Here is a 17,530-nt window from a genome sequence, read left to right on the forward strand (position 1 = left end):
TGGGGTTTCTCATGTCATGGGGTGATGCTCCTAGCCCAGCTGAAACAGCTCCTCTGTAGAAAGGGGCAGTGGGACTTGGCTACAGGAGCACTGGAGAGGGGCTCTGGACAGGGACTGTAGGGACAGGACAAGGGGAATGGCTTGAACCTGCCCGAGGGGGGACTGAGATGAGATGCTTTGAAGAAGCATTTCTGGCAAAAAGCATCATCCCCTTCTGGGGCAAATCACTGTCAGGGGGTTCTGAGCAGGAGCTGTCGATAGAGCCTGGCTGGAGAGGGGGCAGCAGAGCCGGTGCTGCCCGCAGGGAGCAGGGGCTGGGGGCTCGGTGGTCGGTACCACGGTGGTGGAACAAGGACATGCTGTGTCCTTGTGGCGCTGCCAGGGCACTGCCGCGCTGTCCCTAGGAGGAGCGGGTGGCCCCGCGCATGAGCCCAGCCTGTCATCCCGTTAATCCCCGGCTAATCCATCCCTGCTGAGCCGCTGGGGCCAGCAGGGCTCGGAGCTGCCATGGCCGCGCACACCCCGCTGCCCCCCAACCTCCGCCGGGGCTTGGTGGCCTTCAGCGGCTCCCTCTTCACCGACAACAAGACGCAGGACAGCGGCGCTGCCCGGAGGAGCAGCCCAGGTACGCAGCAGAGCTCAGTGCCCCTTCATCCCTGTGAGCCTGCCCAGCGCCTCCCTGAGCACCCGGGTGCTGCTGAGCGGGGTCCCTGCACCCCCCCACCCCAATACTGCCAGCAGCTGCTCCCCAGAGCCCACCTGAGCATCACAGGGGCCCCATGGGGCAGCAGGGCTGTGCGGGTGCTGAGCAGCCCTGCTCATCCCTGCCTAGCCCACGAGCTGCTGGCCAACCTGCCCCTCCAGATGATGCTCTACTTCAACGCCTGCTACTTGCCGGTGTGGTGCCTGGCGGAGGGGATGATGCTGCAGCTGAAGGTACCATCCCAGGGGTTGAGCCTGCTCCTGCCCAGCCTGCCTGGGCCACACTGAGCAGGGGAGAGGGGACCCTTCTCAAGCTTAACGGGTCCCCCACAAGGCACAGTGGCTCACCTCTGGCTCCCAGAAATGAGAACCACCACTGAACTCTAGGCAAGGGAAGGTTAAAATACGAGGGCATAAAATAAAAGCCCTCGGCATGGGGCACAAGGAATGGTGCACATGGGACAGAACACTGGGCATGGGATGCAGGCATCCTAGGGCAGGCTGCGCTCCTGTTCCAGTATCACCTCCTGCCTGGGCACTACCAGTTCCTCCTGGTCACCACTTTCCTCATCCTCTTGCTGGTTGAGGGCTCCCGCCTCTACCTGGGCTACCTGGGGAACCTACAGGAGAAGGTAAGTACCACCCCTGCCCTGGCCTCGAGCCCCCTATTCCTGGTGAGGGGTGGTGTTGCTGTGGCTTTGCTGGATGGTCCCTCACTCAGGACCATTCCTCCTGGAGTCATCCTGGGAGGGAAGCATAAGGACAAGCAGGACCTGGAGGCAAGGGAACAAGGGACCCACTCACTCTCCTGCTGTACCCCTCCCTGTGCCATGGGTATGATGCTCCAGCACTGGGCTTCACAGTGTCAATACACGCAGGCACAGCCCTGTGTGGCAGCGATGTCCCAGTGCCCAAGGTGCCAAGGCCAGCAGGGTGGGCTAGTGGTCTCCGTACCCCGCTGATGGGTGCTGCACCCATGGCACCAGCTCTGCTCCTGCAGGTGCCCGAGCTGGCCGGGTTCCTCCTGCTCTCCTTCCTGATCCAGCTCCCGCTCCTGCTCTTCCTGCTGACGGACAGCCAGGTGCTGCTCCTGCCGCTGGAGCTGGCAGTGCACAGCCTGCTCCTGGCCTTCCTCCTGGCCGAGATCACCGCCGCCTTCCTGGCGCTGCGCACCATGAGCAAGCAGCTGGCGGCGCAGTTCCACCTGCGGCCCTGGGAGGAGGGCGGCCGGGGCCAGGCAGCCAGGGCAGGACCCTGCTGCAAGCCCCCCCCAGCCCACACTGTCAGCCCCAGCAGGGAGCATTAAACAGTGCTCAGGGCCCCAGTGCTCCACAGTGTGTTTGTGAACCAGGACACACACTGCGAGGGTGTCCAGAGCAGCCCCCTGACCGGGCCCACACAGCCTAGGGAAGGGGAGAGCATGGGGCTCAGCACCCCCAAAATACTGCATTTGTCCTCCAGATCATCAGCCCTGGCAGGGGGCAAGAGCCAGGAGCTGCTGCACTCTCCAGCAAGCAAGTCCCAGCTCAGGGCCGCTGGCTCCAGCTCAGCTCCTCAACCCTTCCCCTGCACAGCAGAGGAGGGGATAACCCTGCTGCTGCCTGCAGAGCTCCCTAGGATGTGGGTCACCCATCTCAGCTGGAATCACCGAGGGTGCTGTGAGCTGCAAGAGGGGCACCACAAACCCTCCGGAGCCAGCCCCAGCGCTATAGGGAGAGCAGAGCCACCTCCCACTTTCCAAGCAGCTTTATTTTGTTGGGTCCCTGGTTTTCACAGGAACTCCAGGCCCATGGCCAATGGGGAATGGGAAGAAGTGCAGTGCTTCAAGCCTCTCGTGCCAAGCATGGCCAACAGCTTCCCAGCAAACCTGAGGCCCCACAGCAGCTCCACTCCAGCTCTGGCTGGGAGCTGCACGTGGGGTTCATACTCCAGGAGTCAGGAACCTCTGCTGATGCAAACGTGGCTCCAGGGCAGGCAGAGCCCCAGCCCAGCAGCACACACACACCAGTGCAGGTCAGTGCCTCCTGCACCTGGGCTGCAGCCGTGTCCCCATCACATCTACCCCAGGTTGCTCTGGAGCACAGGGTGCCTGGTGGAGTGTCCCCGATGGCCCTAAGCTGCAGCTTCACTCTTACCTTTGGGGGGTTTTGCCTGCAAAATGAATAGGAGCATCTTAGAGAGAAGGGGAAACCCCAAGTGGGGGGTCCTGCTCTGCTCAGTCCCATCGGCCAGATGCGTTTTTTGATACCCCCACTCCACTCCTGACTCAGAGCAAGCATTAGGGATAGCTTTTTCCCCTCAGTGGAACGGTGCAGCCCTGGGGCAGCTCACCAGGAGATCTGTGTCCTCAGAGGCTTCTAACACTTAGCCAGATAAAGCTGAAGACGAGCCAAGACAAGGCTGGCAGCTTTCCTGCTCTGCAGGCCCCCTCCCCAGCCCACCCCTTCTGACCCCCCAGCTCCCCAGGGCTGGGCAGCACTGAGCTGACAGCTCCAGCACCCTGAGAGAGCTGCCCTTGGCACGTGGAGTTTGGCCAGACTCAGTTTGGAAGAGGGTGAATAATGTCAAGCTGGGTCAGGTTCTGTGGTAAGGTCCTCTCAGGGACTCCCTGTTTTCTAACAGGAGTTGAGGTCGTGGTTCAGGTTTCCCTGCAGCCAGGGCACTGGTCTGGTCCCTCTCTTCCACTGCCACCTGTTGGCATTAAACTCGGAGGAGTTTAGTCTGTTAGGCTTGGCTCAGATCAGCCACCAACTGAGACTCAGAACTGCTGAACTGGAGCTCTCCCACCCAGATCTCATGAACAGAGTTTAACCAAGAGGTAGATGATTGACATTGCAAAACTTGCCTCCAACCTCATCTCTCCAAAGCGGCCCCATCCTTACCTCCTCAAACTTCTCCTTCCAATAGAAGTCAGCTTTTGCATCCAGGTAGAGCAGAACCAGGTCACAGACCACCGTGGCCTGGAGACAAGACAAGCACAGCAGCGTGGTCAGCAGCAGCACTTCCTATAGCAAAACCAGGCCCCAGCTCCCACCAAGGCCTGCAAAGCTGACCTGTCTCCAGCACAAGCCACCCAGGCAGGTCTCTGTCCCAGCCTGCTCCCATGAGCTGCACAGGAAGTTAGGTGAGATCACCTGGGCAGCAATGCAGGAAAGTAGGGCCAGGGCCACATGGACTGGGATGAGCACATCTGTGAGGAAAGAGGGGCCAGGGGGATCCAGGCTCCCCAGGGCTCTGCTGGAAGGGAAGAGCCACAGAAATGCTCTACAAGAGGCTGCCTCACCTCAATGACGGCAACAGCGTGCCCGTGCTGGAGCAGGACACTGGCTCCCTCTAGTCAGGGCAGACACACAGAGGAGGTGCTCACTCCTGTGGGCTGAGATGGCTGGAACAGACCAGCCAGCAACACCCCGTCCCAGGGGCACCCAAACATCTCCCTCCATGAGCTGTGTCCCAGCAGTACCCAGCAGCACAACAGAAGGGGAGCTAACACCCTGATCTGGACACCAGGGAGCCGTGTGCCGGGGTAACAACAGGGGAGAGACAAATCCCAACCCACAGATCAGAGCAGCGCGTATGGAGAATACTCACAGCACCAAAGAACGCAATGCCAGTGCCAAAGCTCACAGCAGCAGGAATTATGCTGAACTTCCCAGCCTGGTAAGAACAGGGGGTGGAGAGTGGTGAGAGGCGTGGAACAAACTCTGCTGGCAGACTGCTTGAAGCCAGGGAGGTGCTGGAGGACACCAAGGTTGGCTCTCCATGCCCAGCTGTATGAACCTAACTTCTGTCACCTTGACTCAAAACCCCTCTGGCTGCCAAAGAAGGGGCTGAGGCAGCTCATGCCTTGGTGGCAGCAGAGGTTACTGTGACCCCCTACTCCTGCCCGCACAGTGGGAGCCTCCCTCTTGCTGCAGGATGCCAGCAGCTGCCACCCACAGAACACCCCAGTGACCAGCAAACAGCCCTAGTGTGATGTGTCCCCCCTGCTCAATGAGTCCGGTATCTCAGAAGAGATTTCCAGGCTCCTGTCTCACCCCTGGCTGTTCAATCCTGCTCCACATCTCCTGGACCTGATGTCACAACCCAGAAGGGGTGCACCCTGTCTCAAACACCTGCTTCACCCTCTTCAGGTGGAAAGGCCACTGCTAAGCATAACAGATCAGCTGTTTACATCTCTCAGGTGGCAAATCCTCTCAGCACAGGCCCCATCTGGCACAGTTGAGTGCTGAGTTTGTCAGTAATGCGGCACACTGTGGTGTCTGCCATCAGTATGTCCATGGGGGTTCTCCCCAAGGGTACAACTAATCAAGAAATCAGAACTGCCTCCAGTATGGGAAGGGCCTACAGGGATGCTGGAGAGGGACTCTTCATCAGGGACTGTAGCAATAGGACAAGTGGTGATGGCTTCAAACTTAAACAGGGCCGCCCTTAGCAGTATTCAAGGCCAGGCTGGATAGGGCTTGGAGCAACCTGGTCTACAGTAGGTGTTCCTGCCTGTGGCAGGGGATTGGAACTGGAACTGGATGATCTTAAGGTCCTTCCCAACCCAAACCATTCTGTGATTCTAAGAAGAGATTAATTGTCCATGTTCAGAAAAGTTCAGGCTGATCTCCCAGACAACCTCACCTTGCCTACAGGGCCCAGTGCTTCCCAATGCCCACATCATGAGTGAGGGAAGCCTCCCTGCTCAGGGCATTATCAAGAAACTTCCCTTCAAACAGGAGAGACCATCACCTCCTGCTCTGCCTGGAAAACTCTAGAAGAGGGGAAGAGCTCACCAGGGTGAGAAGCCATGCCAGGAAAGCTGCAGGAGAGGGCAGGCAGGAGCGGTGAGGGAGTCAGCCCGGTGGGGGCAGCAGTACCTGCCCGTGCACGGAGATGTCAAAGCGGATCCCATAGAGCTTGAGCAGGGTCCGATAGAGCCGTCGCTGGGAGTCCCAGTAGTAGGAGGCAGTTCTGTGGGAGACACTGGGCATAGCTCAAAGCCAGGGCAGCTCTGTGCAGGCAGTGGTCCAGTGGCCTGGGACTGCTGGAGCCATGTGCCTGTGCACAGCATGCATCCTCCAGTGGGCTGGGACATGGGTGATGCACCAGCTTGGCATCAGCAGTGGGGCATCAGCATCCACTCAGCACCCAACCTAGGGTCACTGGGAGCATGCAGGTCCCAGTGTATCTAGTTCAGGGTCAGCACAGCTGTGAGCTGCCACATGTCCCTGCCCTCCAGCAGGAAATGCCTTCACAGCTCCAAACAGAGCAGAGCCACAGGGTGCAGGAACTATCACAGCACCCCAGGACTGTTATCACATCCAGCTGTCCCTCCTGCTCCTTTCAGAGCACCCATCAGGAAAAATGAGATCTCAAACCATCACTGTGTGCTCAGCCTAGGGGCGCATGTGGCCACTGTCCCAGCATCCTCACCTGAAATTGTACCTCCTGTCCTGCAGGCTGAAGGAGTACTGAGGCTGGCAGTGGGCCGCAGGGCGATCCAGGTCACAGTCCCATTCAATGCGAACTCCGATGCTCCCTCCCTGCAGAACACATTGCAGCAAAGATTTCATTGGGGATCAGAGATCTGACAACTTCTTCACTGTTCCAACAGCCACAGATCACAAATTCCCTTCACAATTCATGGGTCAGACCTGTCCCCTGTCTCTTGCACACATCCTTGGGGGATTTGGAGTCATCTTCCATACTAAAGAGAACAAGTACCAGCAGTGCGAGGTCTCCAAAGGTCTCTCCAGCTTCCTCCACCATGTCACGCACACGGAAGATGGGGCAGAAGGGGCTGAGGGATGGGTCATATGTGCAGCTCTTGAAATAGTAGGGGTCATTGGTCTGCAGAGCATTGCACCTGAAACAGGGAAGAGAGGGGGGAGCTGTCATGGGTGCAATGAGAGGTCAGAGAGTCCTGCTGCAGGGCTGAAAAGGAGATGCTCCTGCTGGAGTGGGACTGCCAATGCTCCTGCTCCAGGGGGAATAGTCATTGCCTCTCCTAAAGCCTCAGCTGAAGAGAAGGTGGAGGGAAACCAGCCCAGAGCAATCACACATGGAGTTATCCCCCTTCACACCTGCCATGGTCCTCCCACTGTCCTGAGTTCAGCTGTAACAGTTATTTTTCTCCTCAGTAGCTGGTGCTGTGCTCTGTTTTTTACTTTAATCTGAGAACAATGCTGAAGGCAGCAACCAAGTGTGCCACTTAACACTCACTTCCCTCCCTACCAGCAACCAAGTGTGCTACTTAACACTCACTTCCCTCCCTACACCGGGAGGGATGGGGAGGAGAATGGAAATAATGTTAACTCCCAAAGGCTGAGAGAAGAACAGTCCAGTAACCAAGGTACAACACAAACCACTGCTGCTACCACCAGTAATAATCAAGGAAATAACAAAGGGAGAGAGTACAATTGCTCAGCACACCCAGCAGCCATCTGGGCCTCCCGGGTAACTCCCCCCAGTTTCTATACTAAGCATGATGTGCTGTGGGGTGGAATACCCCTTTGGTTAGTTTGGGTCAGGTGTCCTCTCTCTGCTTCCTCCCAGCTTCCTGTGCCCCTCCTCACTGGCAGAGCACTGAAAAGTCTTTGATGGGAGTAAGTGCTACTGAGCAACAACTAAACCATCGGTGTGTTACCAGCATTGTTCTCAGGCTAAGGCTGGAAACGCAGCACTGCACCAGCTACTAAGGAGAAAAGTAAATTACAGCTGAGCCCTTGGGAATGAGTGGCCCCTGTGTGCTTTGCACAGGCAGGCAGACAGACACCAGGATCTCTTTGAGGGCTCTCCATCCCATTGCTCTTACACCTGCCAACACCATCTGTGTGATGGCACAGGGCTCCCAGGACACCCCAGTGGGGCTGTGGGCACAGGGAGGGCTGCGGGGGTGTCCTGCTTACCTGGAGAAGTTGAATTTGGTGAAGTGGACAGTATTTCTTATGAAAAGAGTGAAATTCTCTGCCTCAGCCAGAAGAGGTTTCCTGGAAAACAACCACCAGTGAACTCAGATTGTGCACAGAGGCCAAGGCACGTCCCTGCTCCCCTCACTCCACAGTCTCTGCCGCAATCCCAGGCTGTGGCTACAATGGACAGTCACAAGAATGATCTTGGTAGATCGTTGTCAAAGGTTTCCCTGGGCCTGGCTGCCCACTGGGCAGTATCAGGCTCCTGGTTACACAGAGGGAAGGAAGCAAAGCTCTCAATGCCTGCTGTCTCCTCATCCTGTGCCTTACCTGGACAGGGTGTTGTGCTCCACAGGACACCAGCCGTAGATCTCACAGGTGGAATGTGTGGTGTTGAACATGACGCATTTCCCAGTTTTTATCCCTAGAAAGGAGAAGATGTATATAATTGCTCTTCCTTTTTGAAACAGCATCTCCACAGCTCCTCTCCTGGGACAGTGCCCTGGCCACAAGCTCATTCTGAACCACAGTGACAACCCTGGGATCATCCTCAGCCTTCCCCCCCCAACGCTTCCCTTGTGAAACCCTCCCTCGAGGCTGCTGTCCTACAAGGACAAGGTGCTGGTTGCTGCTGTGCCCACGGCCAGGCTCTATTACAGAAGGAAAATGTGCCAATCACACAGCACACTCGTTTCAATTCCAGCAGCCAGAGTCGGAAACAAAGCACTCAGCATTTGCTGTGACAGCACCTTGTGCCTGCTCATGCAGCCGGGACAGGTCGCTGGGTGGTTGTGCCAAGAACAGATGGCTGCAGATGCATTGCACTTCAGTGCATGCTCCCAGGAAGCACTGAACTTGTGGCACCTTTGTGGGCCTGTCTGTCACGAAACGTGAGGAATTCAATGATTTTATGGTTGGGGTTTTTATGTAGCAAAATACCCAGTACCATTGCCATGAACCACTGGCTCTCCCACGGGACAGTCTGCATCTTCTGTGCACATCCCAGCGGGAACAGAGGGGCTCTGAGGGAGACAGAGAGAAGTGCTGTCACTGTGCAGCACCCGAGGCCACATGATCACTCACCCACATCCCTGTGCTGCTGTGCCTGATCCCCTCTGCACATCCCAAACACTTATAGAAGACATCTGCCATGTCCAGAACCTGGGCAGGCTCCAGGCAGCGAGGAGAGAGGCACCTCCAAGGGGCAGCCCTTCCCTCCTGTCTCCCTCCTCCACACTGGAAGCAGAGGAAGCCTCAGGAGCTAGCTTGGATCTTTCAGCTCCGACTGGGAACAAGCACAGTTAGGTTCAGGAAGGCCTTAATGGCAGAGCCCATTAGGCACCTTGTAAAGCACCAGCACAGTTCCACTGGGAAGAGACCCTACATACAGCAGGACACATGGAAAGAGACACACATAGAAGGCTTCACCCTCACTCTGGACCTACCTGAGTGCTGGAGGCACAAAAAGCTCCTATTCTAACACAAAGACAAAGGCAGGTGGGGGGGTAACACCTTCCCCCAGCTACTCCCAAGGCCGTCCCAAGAGTCACCAGCCCAACAAACCCAGCTCCCCAGGCCCAAAAGCAGTGGGAAGCCCCAGTTATCGAGTCAGAATAAGGGTGGTGGGGTGGGGGTGTCTGTTTGCCCCCACCCCTCCGGGCGGCCTCAATCCTTTGTTCCAGGTGTAAGATGCACTAAAACAAGCTCTGAAGCACCTTTAGACTGGGGGGAACAGGACGGGATGGTCACGGTTTCAGGGTATGGGAATCATGGGATGCAGAAGAGCATTTTGGGATTGCACAGGACGTTGAGGGGATGGGATGTTTAGAAGAGGAAGACAAGGCATGGAAAAGGCAGGAATCTAGGCAACCTAAGAAGGATTGGAAAACAGAGAGATACAAGATACAAAGGACTGGTGTACATGTACAGAGCTGGGTGGCCACGACACTGGGCTGCACCTCACCAGCATAGTCGTCCTGTTGCAGCCTCAGCTCCATTCCTAGCTACTTTCCCGGTTGAGGGGCTCTATCCTGCTGTGTGTACGGGGGTCTGAGTGCCAGCAGCTGGAGTGGGACCACTGATCACAGGGGCCCATGTGCCTGGCAGCAGGGCAGGCTGTCCAGAGGCAAGCCCATAGGACTACTGGAGGGACCAGCAAGTCCTCCCTGACTGCTGCAGATGGCTGGATACCAGACTCATGCCCCTCACCCCCACTGATGCCCACCCATAGCTTGCAACACCCCCTTGCAATGCTGTAATAAGCACTTATGAGAGCACTTTGTCTTCCTGATCCAAATCAGATGTCAAGGCTTCAGCCTCCAGAGGGACCCACACAACAGGTATTTGTACATCAGCCCCTTCCCAGGTCCAGGTAACGACACACGGCAAGTGCCACTTGGCAGACAGACACTTCTGTCCATTAGGACAAACAATGCTTGGCTCAGGCACAAGGCGCCGGCAGTGGCTTTAGCTTGAGTCATCTGCTCCCATCTGCCAAGCAGAGTGCAGCCTGAGAGAGCTCGGTGCAGGAACTGGCCTGAATCCAGCCTTAAAGGGAAGATTACTCCCAGAGAACATATACCATTAAGTGCTGGCTGACTGGGAAACCTTCAAACCTTGTGCTGCACACCTTCTAATAATAGAACACCAAGATGGAGAGGATTCCAGTCCTGCAGCAGATTATAAAGGAAACATGACCCAAGTGTCCACAGCAGGTGTGCAAGAGCATCAGGGATAAAAAGGCAGGATAGAGATTAGAGAATGTAGCAGCGAGTCAAGAAACCAAGAATACATGTGATGCTCCAGAAGGAACACAGGTAACAGAGATGTTAGCTGGGGGTGGCAGCGCTGGCACCAGCAGCACTGCAGAGATGGAACAGCAATGGGGTAACAGCTCAGCCCCCCCGAGCGGCGTTGCCTAAAGGCAGCAGGAAGCCTGCACCGACCGCGCAGTGCCACCACTGCTCAGGAAGCCCAGAGCGCTGGTGAGCTCCAGCAGCGCACGGCCCTTGTCCATCCACGGACGGCTGTGGCTGCACTGCGCGGATCCGTGCCCGTGCGGGTCTGATGGACCGAGCAGCAGCGCCGCCAGCCCCGCACTCACCTCGGGGCAGGTGCCCTGCGCTTGCCCGGCAGTAGCGATGAAGTTGGTCACCAGGAAAAGCACGTTTCCTCCCTAGGGAGCAAGGAGGCGCCGTCAGCGGGGACCCGCACCTCGCCCCGCTCAGCACCGGAGGCCCCACAGTACCTGCGGGGGCCGGGCGTAGTCCGCCGCGTCCCACAGCCGCCGGCCCGCGCCCCGCACCTCGGCGCCAGCCGCCCCCTTCAGCTTGGTGAAGACGGCGGCGCGGGGGGCTCGGTCGGTGTCCTGGTAGCCCTTCTGCACCAGCAGCACCCACCTGCGGGGGGCAGCGGGGCGATGCGCGCTGAGGGGACACCCCGGCCACCCCATCGCCGCCGGGAGGGCCGGGCCCCGCGTGAGCCGCCCTACCCGAGCAGGTAGCCCAGCACACCGAGCTGGAGCAGGCGGTGCAGCAGCCCGACCCGCCAGTTCCGCGTCAGCGCGAACTTGGCCGTCTTGTAGTCCAGCAGACCGCGGCACAGCCCGCCCACCATCGCGGCAGCGAGCCTCTGCTCTGAGGGGCTCCCCCGCACCGGCCCGGCCGCGCTTCCCGCCGCCCCGCCCCGCCCCGCCCCGCCCCCCGCCTGGCTCCGCCCCGTCGCCATGGCAGCAGCGCGGCAGCCCGGGGCCGAAGATGGCGGTGCCGGTACCGCTGAGCTTCTGCTGCCGGGCCTGCGGCGTGACCCGGCCTCCTGCGGCACCGGGGCTGGCCCGCGGAGGAGGGAAGGGCGGCAGCACCATGAGGCGTGAGGGACACCCGGGACAGGGCGCTGGGGCCAGCCTGGGCTGTTGCCTCCATCCCCCTGCCGTCACGCAGGGCTGTAGTCCTTCACCCGAATCAGTGAATCCAGCCCGGGCACAGCAGTTCTGCCTTTCCCAATAGCAAACCCACTGTTTCAGATCAAGTCCCAGCATAATTTGGGTTGAAGGGACCTTAAAAGTCCAACCCCTGTCACAGGCAGGGACCCCTTCCACTGGAGCAGCTTGCTCCAAGCCCCTGTGTCCAACCTGGCCTTGAGCACTGCCAGGGATGGGGCAGCCACAGCTTCATGGGTTGAGGATCTGCTCCACTGTTGCTGAAGCCATTGAGGAAAGCCCCAGTTCATTGAGGTGTGCCCATCGTGTGACATGAACACACCACTGACAGCCTCCTGTCACTTGAATCAACCTTGGACAAACACCCACCATCCCTCCACTGCCGAAAGGCAGCAGGAGCCTTGTTTTACCAGTCCCTGGATGGCACATGGGATTTGCATTACACGAGAGGGAAAATGAAATTACTACAGTGCCCCTTTCAGCCTTGGAGGCTGGAAAACTGTTTCTTATTTTAGTGAGAGATTTTTTTTCTTTTAGTGAAAACTGTACAGAGATTACAACAATTCCTGTACTGATTTGTGAACCAGGAGTGAAATGAAACTATTAAACCTGCTCCTTGTAGTAATTTTGACTCTAAAAAGGGGAAGAGCTAGACAAAGAGAACTGAAAACATCTGCAATATGTCCATAGACAATGGGATTTTACTTAGTTCCAAGGTTTCTACGATCCCAGCTCATAGGTGGCAGTTGGACAGACAAGGGCACAGGCAGACAGCACAGCTCCTTTCAACAGAGAAAGCTTCAGGTGAGATCTCAGAACTTACAAACAGGAGTGAAAACACCTCCAACCCCCAAGGCTTTGGCCAAGGCAGCTGCCCCCGGGCTATGGAAACGGTTCCAGCTGATTGTAAATTCCTTTAATCCAACCTTTCCTGCTGCTGCTGCTCCAAGAATTCCACCTAAGGAAAAGCACATGAAGCCAAACACTGCAAGATCGGCAGTGAAAAGGATTAAGGTTAAAGTCAAAGGCAGCTCAGGTCAGTTCAGGTTTTCTCTGTATAACCTCCAGGCAAGCCATTAAAACCACAACAGATCTCTCCTTCCGTAGCTCATTTACCGCAGTCACAAAGCTGGACAACAAAGCTGTGAGCACAGGCTGCAGAGGCAGCAGAGGCAATGCCTGCCCACGAAGCCATACTCCTGCCTGCAGATCTGCCCGCACCGGCTCAGAGCTGGCTCCAAGCAAGCAGGCACCTTCCCAGGGCCTGGTGTGTGCTGCTGGCACGGAAACTGCTCCTACTCCCCCTTTAACCCTGCCCAGAGCTCCTGCCATTGGAAACCTGAGCAGGTTTCCTGGGCACATGTCCTGTGAGCATCCAGTGATGCAGGGAAGAAAGGAGGTTGCCAGTCAGCACAGGAGGAAGCCATTGCTGTGCTTGAAGATGACTGGGAAAGCTGTTTGACTGCAAAGGCAGCAGGAGGTGAGCAAACAGGGGTGGAGAGAAAAAGGAAAGCAGCTGTTTCAGCCTTCAAATTGAACACATGTTTGAATATCTGCTCTCTGAGGAAGGCTAAACCATACCACATGCTGCTTACCTGTGGCCATGCGCCCCTCTAGGACATCCCTGTGAACAAAGAGCTTGCAGAGCTATGTGATGCTGTGAAAATGCTTCTCCCAAATCTTCTCAGGTATGGGGGAACCTTCTGGAAGTTGCAGAGAAGTCGGCTCAAGGCTGAGCTCTAGGCTCAGCCTGGGACCCCCCAGTGGGGTCTCTCTGGGGCTGCTCCCGTGGCACCTCTGCAGCATGGCACCAGGACGAGCAGGGCAGTGCTGGAGCAGCATCGGCGCAGATACAGGTGACTTCATCACTGCCAACACTTGGCAGATTTCCTGTGGTTTTGCTTTAAGATTCCTGCTCCAGCCAGCCCTGAGGCTCTGCCAGCACATGCAGGGCCAAGGGCTCCTTTTAATCATCATCTCTGTGTATAGGGGCGTTCATCTGGAGGAGCATCATGTGCTGTATGAGCTGCTGGTGCTCAGAGCCACAGCCTGCTGCAGTGGGCTCTCTGCACTGATGATGTAGGAAGCAAATCCTACCCGGAGATGTGCTGTGAACAAATGCTTCCTGCCTTAGGCTTGTTCTCCTGTTCCACGGTGGGATTTCCTTTGTTGAACTGCCACATCCACTGCTGACTCATTTCAGCTGCTGCCTTGTGCAGCTCCTCAGCAGCCTTACATGGAGCCCCTGCTCTGCAAAGTAGAGCCCCTCTCCTGGGTCACAGCTCTGGATGTCTGACTTCACACCAAGGATGCTGCACGTGGTGGTAGTGCTCAGCAGAAGATGAGGTTTAGCCCCTGTGTTTTAAAGTAACTCTATGCAGTTCTGATTTACCACATGGAGTGTCCTAGAAAGGTGCAAATTAATGTATAGTTGAAAACATGTAGTCACCATTTATTGCTCCTGTTCTGTCCTTTGCCCCAAGCCCTTCCTGTGCTCTACAAAGTGCAAAGTAAAATCATACTAAACCTGGGATATCTATGGTGAGTGTTCCATTGTTCTGTGGTTTCATGAGAGCAGGAGGTGGCTGTGGAGCACTGAGGACTTGCCTGCTCCAGGTGCAGGCAGGATGGTGCTGGTGTTTCTGGTATCACAGCTAATGATGGATCTGGTTTGGTGGGTTCCTCACTTTTGTACTCATACAGTGAATTATCAGGGCAAAAACTTACTCCTGGCTATGAGTAATTTGTAGGGCATTGTAGTTAAAGGTCCTGCCTAGAGCTCTGGATGTGTGGGGGTCTGTACACCAGGTGGGATTTGAAGCTATTCACAGACCAACAGCGCTGAGGGTTGTCACCTGGCAGGGTTATACATGGGTTAGAGAATGGAAGCTGTGGCTGCCCCATCCCTGGCAGTGCTCAAGGCCAGGTTGGACACAGGGGCTTGGAGCAAGCTGCTCCAGTGGAAGGGGTCCCTGCCTGTGGCAGGGGTTGGAGCTGGAGGAGCTTTAAGGTCCCTTCCAGTCTGAACCGTGGAGAAACAGGGAAAAGCTGTGGCCCCAGAGGAGGGGCTGCTGAGACACAGGCTGTGGGAACATGAGCACAGCTCCTGGAATGCTCTGGGAACCCCTCTGCTCAGGGTGCCTGCTGTGACCACCAGTGCTTTGTGGATGAAGGATGAAGGGACAGCAGGATGCAGGGTTCATGCCATCTGGCAATGCCCTGCCATTCACTCGCTTGTGGAAGAGCAGACACTGCTGCTGGTGCCTAGAGATACAGCACAGGGTTACCTCATCCTCTGGCTGTACACGCAGGAGGAGGAGGGGAGCGTGGCAGGGATAATGAGAGGATTACTTACAGCCAGCCTCCCACCAGCCCTGCAGTCCCTGTGCTGCTTCCACAGTTGGGGGAGATCATTTAGCAACACAAGGCTGGGAAGTGGGCACTGAGCATCCCACCCCTGCAGAGCCTAAGGCTCCGCTTGTCCTCCCTCGAGCATGAATAGGGCTTGAGCCTGCAAGTGGGTCAGTGCCTGCTTAGTCCAGCATAATGCCTGTGATAAAACTCCCTCTGAAACAGCGTTGGGAGGCACCTGCTCTAAGGTCTCCCCTTCAGGAGCCTTCTCTTCTCCAGGCTGAACCAGCCTGGCTCCCTCAGCCTGGCTCCAGAGCAGAGCTGCTCCAGGCCTCTGATTGTTCCTGTGTTCCTCCTCTGGGCCCTCTCCAACAGGTCCATGTCTTTGCTGTCCTGTGGACGCAGCTCAGTGCCACTGGGCCATCTCTGGAGCTGGCCTGGGTACCCCTGTGTCCCTGCGCTGCATCTTGGGGTCGGGGGACTCAGGCTGATGCAGTCTCTACGATGTAAATGATGGTGGGTAGCATCCCTACACCAGTGTCTAGTACAAATCTCATGTTATTTCCCCTCTGAATTTGTGTTTCTCTTCTCTTCTCAGTGCAGGCAAACCAGCTCCTCTCCCAGTCCTCCCATTCCAGCAGCCTCACTGTTGAGGTGAGGAGATTATTAGCCTCTTAGCCCAGCACTAGAGACCGTGTGCTGGAGCTGCATCCGCCCCATGGCCCCTAAAGCCCTTCCAGGCTCCCGGAGCCTAGCACCAGCCATCACACCACTGACCTACATACTGCACTGATGCATCTCGATTAGATGGGTTTCCAGCAGCCCAGCCAGGCTAACCAGGCCATTTCTGGGAGCCCCAGAAATAATCTACTTATTTATTTAAGGCTACTTTGGAGGAAGATGCTCCCCTGGAAACGCAGCATAACACCAGCCCCTAGAGACCAGCAGCCTTCTGTGTACGTGGGCTCTGAGCTGCACAGGGGTGGCTGGATCCTGTGGACAGGGGTTCAGATGGGGAACTGATGGGCTTTCTCCCTCCAGTCACAGGCTCCCATCTCAGAGCACTGCTGGGGGTGGTTAGTTTGGATGGCTTTTTCCTGCTGATCCTGTTTTCAGGAAGCAAACACTGCAGGAGCACTGCCTCGGTGGTTACTGACACCCCATTTTTGTGTGTGTGCATTAGTGGGCAGGCAGTTTAAAACCAATTATGACATGTTCCGCACCAGCACATTGCTGCTGCAGCAGGAACACGACACACATGAAGCAAGTGATTTTGTAATCCTATTTCATAAAGGAGCCAGGGCTGTGCTTGGGAGGCTCCTCACTGCACTGCTGCCCTTAATCACAGCTCAGTCCTTCCATTCCCTGCCTCTCCTGGGCTGTGCTGGGGGTGCTGAGTCCACACTTGCTTTTTATGGTGCAGCCCAACAGGAATTTCTCTACATTTGAGAAATAGGTTAACTATGGATGGTGACAAGGCTCATTCATGGCATCCCAGCCTGGTTTGGATTGGAAGGGAACTTAAAGCTCCTCTAACCCCGTGCCACAGGCAGGGACCCCTTCCACTGGAGCAGCTTGCTCCAAGCCCCTGTGTCCAACCTGGCCTTGAGCACTGCCAGGGATGGGGCAGCCACAGCTTCTCTGGGCACCCTGTGCCAGCGCCTCAGCACCCTCACAGAGGAAAGCTCCCTAATGTCTCATCTCAATCTCCCCGTTTCAGCCTGAACCCATCACCCCTTGTCCTGTCACTACAGTCCCCAAGGAAGATTCAACAGCTCTTGGGTTTTCACCAGTTTAAAAGCCTGAGCCCACGGGGGTGAGCCTGGCCCCGGCCACAGCCCACAGGGGTTTGTGATGTGGCTTCTGCTGAGTTCCTGCAGCAGAGAACATGGAAGTGCTCTGCACCTCAGCCTGCCCTGCCCTGCACTGCTGGGACTTTGACTGCTCTTCCCAGCCCTGCGCTGCACTCCTGGGAGATAACTGCGGTTCTTTCTACTTACCTTTATCCTGCTGACAGTGGATTTATAGCAGAGATTAAAAGCCAACAGGAGATAAGAGTTAAGTCTGTTGCCTCCCCAGATACCTGTTGAATGCTTTATTATTTTAATAAGGAATGACTGTTACCACAGGAAGGAAACTTCCCTCGTGAACAACCACAGTGAGGATGGGGTTATCTGGGGGTTATCTCAAGTGTCTCACACTAATTCCCATTATTTGCACTGGTTCACAGGCTGCTGTGAGGGCTGGAGCAGCTCTGCTCTGGAGCCAGGCTGAGAGAGCTGGGCTGGGGCAGCCTGGAGAAGAGAAGGCTCCTGAAGGGGAGACCTTAGAGCAGCTCCAGTGCCTAAAGGGGCTGCAGGAAACCTGGAGAGGGGCTTGGGACAAGGGCCTGTAGGGACAGGCCAAGGGGAATGGCTTGAACCTGCCCGAGGGGAGACTGAGCTGAGCTCTTAGGCAGAAGCTCTTCCCTGTGAGGGTGCTGAGGCGCTGGCACAGGGTGCCCAGAGAAGCTGTGGCTGCCCCATCCCTGGCAGGCCCACATGGGTGAATGCAGTTACAGATGCCTACTTGTAAATCTCGAGTTCCAGGCCCCCTTTGCAGAGCTGCCCCAGGCCCTTGGAGACCCGTTCCCATGGGTCTG

General features: G+C 56.6%; 2 protein-coding genes and 1 long non-coding RNA gene across 5 annotated transcripts; 2 read left to right on the forward strand and 1 right to left on the reverse strand.

Moving 5' to 3' along the window:
- The first annotated feature begins 1,498 nt into the window (after window positions 1–1,498).
- On the forward strand, window positions 1,499–2,048 carry LOC133221498 (transmembrane protein 17A-like). Its single transcript, XM_061370405.1, has one exon. It carries the CDS (start codon window positions 1,664–1,666, stop codon window positions 2,006–2,008), a length of 345 nt encoding a protein of 114 aa, XP_061226389.1. The 5' UTR covers window positions 1,499–1,663; the 3' UTR covers window positions 2,009–2,048.
- A 639-nt stretch (window positions 2,049–2,687) lies between these two features.
- P2RX6 (purinergic receptor P2X 6) lies at window positions 2,688–11,231 on the reverse strand. Of its 3 annotated transcripts, none has more exons than XM_061370459.1 (12): window positions 11,092–11,231; window positions 10,849–10,999; window positions 10,705–10,776; window positions 8,548–8,623; window positions 7,932–8,025; window positions 7,599–7,679; window positions 6,415–6,556; window positions 6,124–6,233; window positions 5,568–5,661; window positions 4,294–4,359; window positions 3,585–3,662; window positions 2,688–2,853 (listed from the first exon to the last, which is right to left on the reverse strand). In XM_061370459.1, the coding sequence occupies exons 1-12, from the start codon at window positions 11,214–11,216 to the stop codon at window positions 2,815–2,817; spliced, it is 1,128 nt and encodes a 375-aa protein (XP_061226443.1). In that variant the 5' UTR covers window positions 11,217–11,231; the 3' UTR covers window positions 2,688–2,814. The 3 variants fall into 3 exon arrangements, 2 of the variants coding, with proteins under 2 accessions (XP_061226443.1, XP_061226442.1); XM_061370458.1 differs by lacking the exon at window positions 2,688–2,853 and adding an exon at window positions 2,883–3,393; XR_009728023.1 differs by lacking the exon at window positions 2,688–2,853 and having other exon boundaries at window positions 3,590–3,662; window positions 5,484–5,661.
- A 1,573-nt stretch (window positions 11,232–12,804) lies between these two features.
- LOC133221499 (uncharacterized) lies at window positions 12,805–14,069 on the forward strand. Its single transcript, XR_009728009.1, has 2 exons — window positions 12,805–13,226; window positions 13,528–14,069. It is a non-coding gene; the product is annotated as an uncharacterized LOC133221499 (long non-coding RNA).
- Window positions 14,070–17,530: the final 3,461 nt, after the last annotated feature.

The sequence above is a fragment of the Neopsephotus bourkii genome, unplaced genomic scaffold, assembly GCF_033783945.1.
Source record: "Neopsephotus bourkii isolate Nb327-2 ecotype Australia unplaced genomic scaffold, CSIRO-AGI_Nbou_v1 NB_1542, whole genome shotgun sequence".
Lineage (NCBI taxonomy): Eukaryota > Metazoa > Chordata > Aves > Psittaciformes > Psittacidae > Neopsephotus > Neopsephotus bourkii.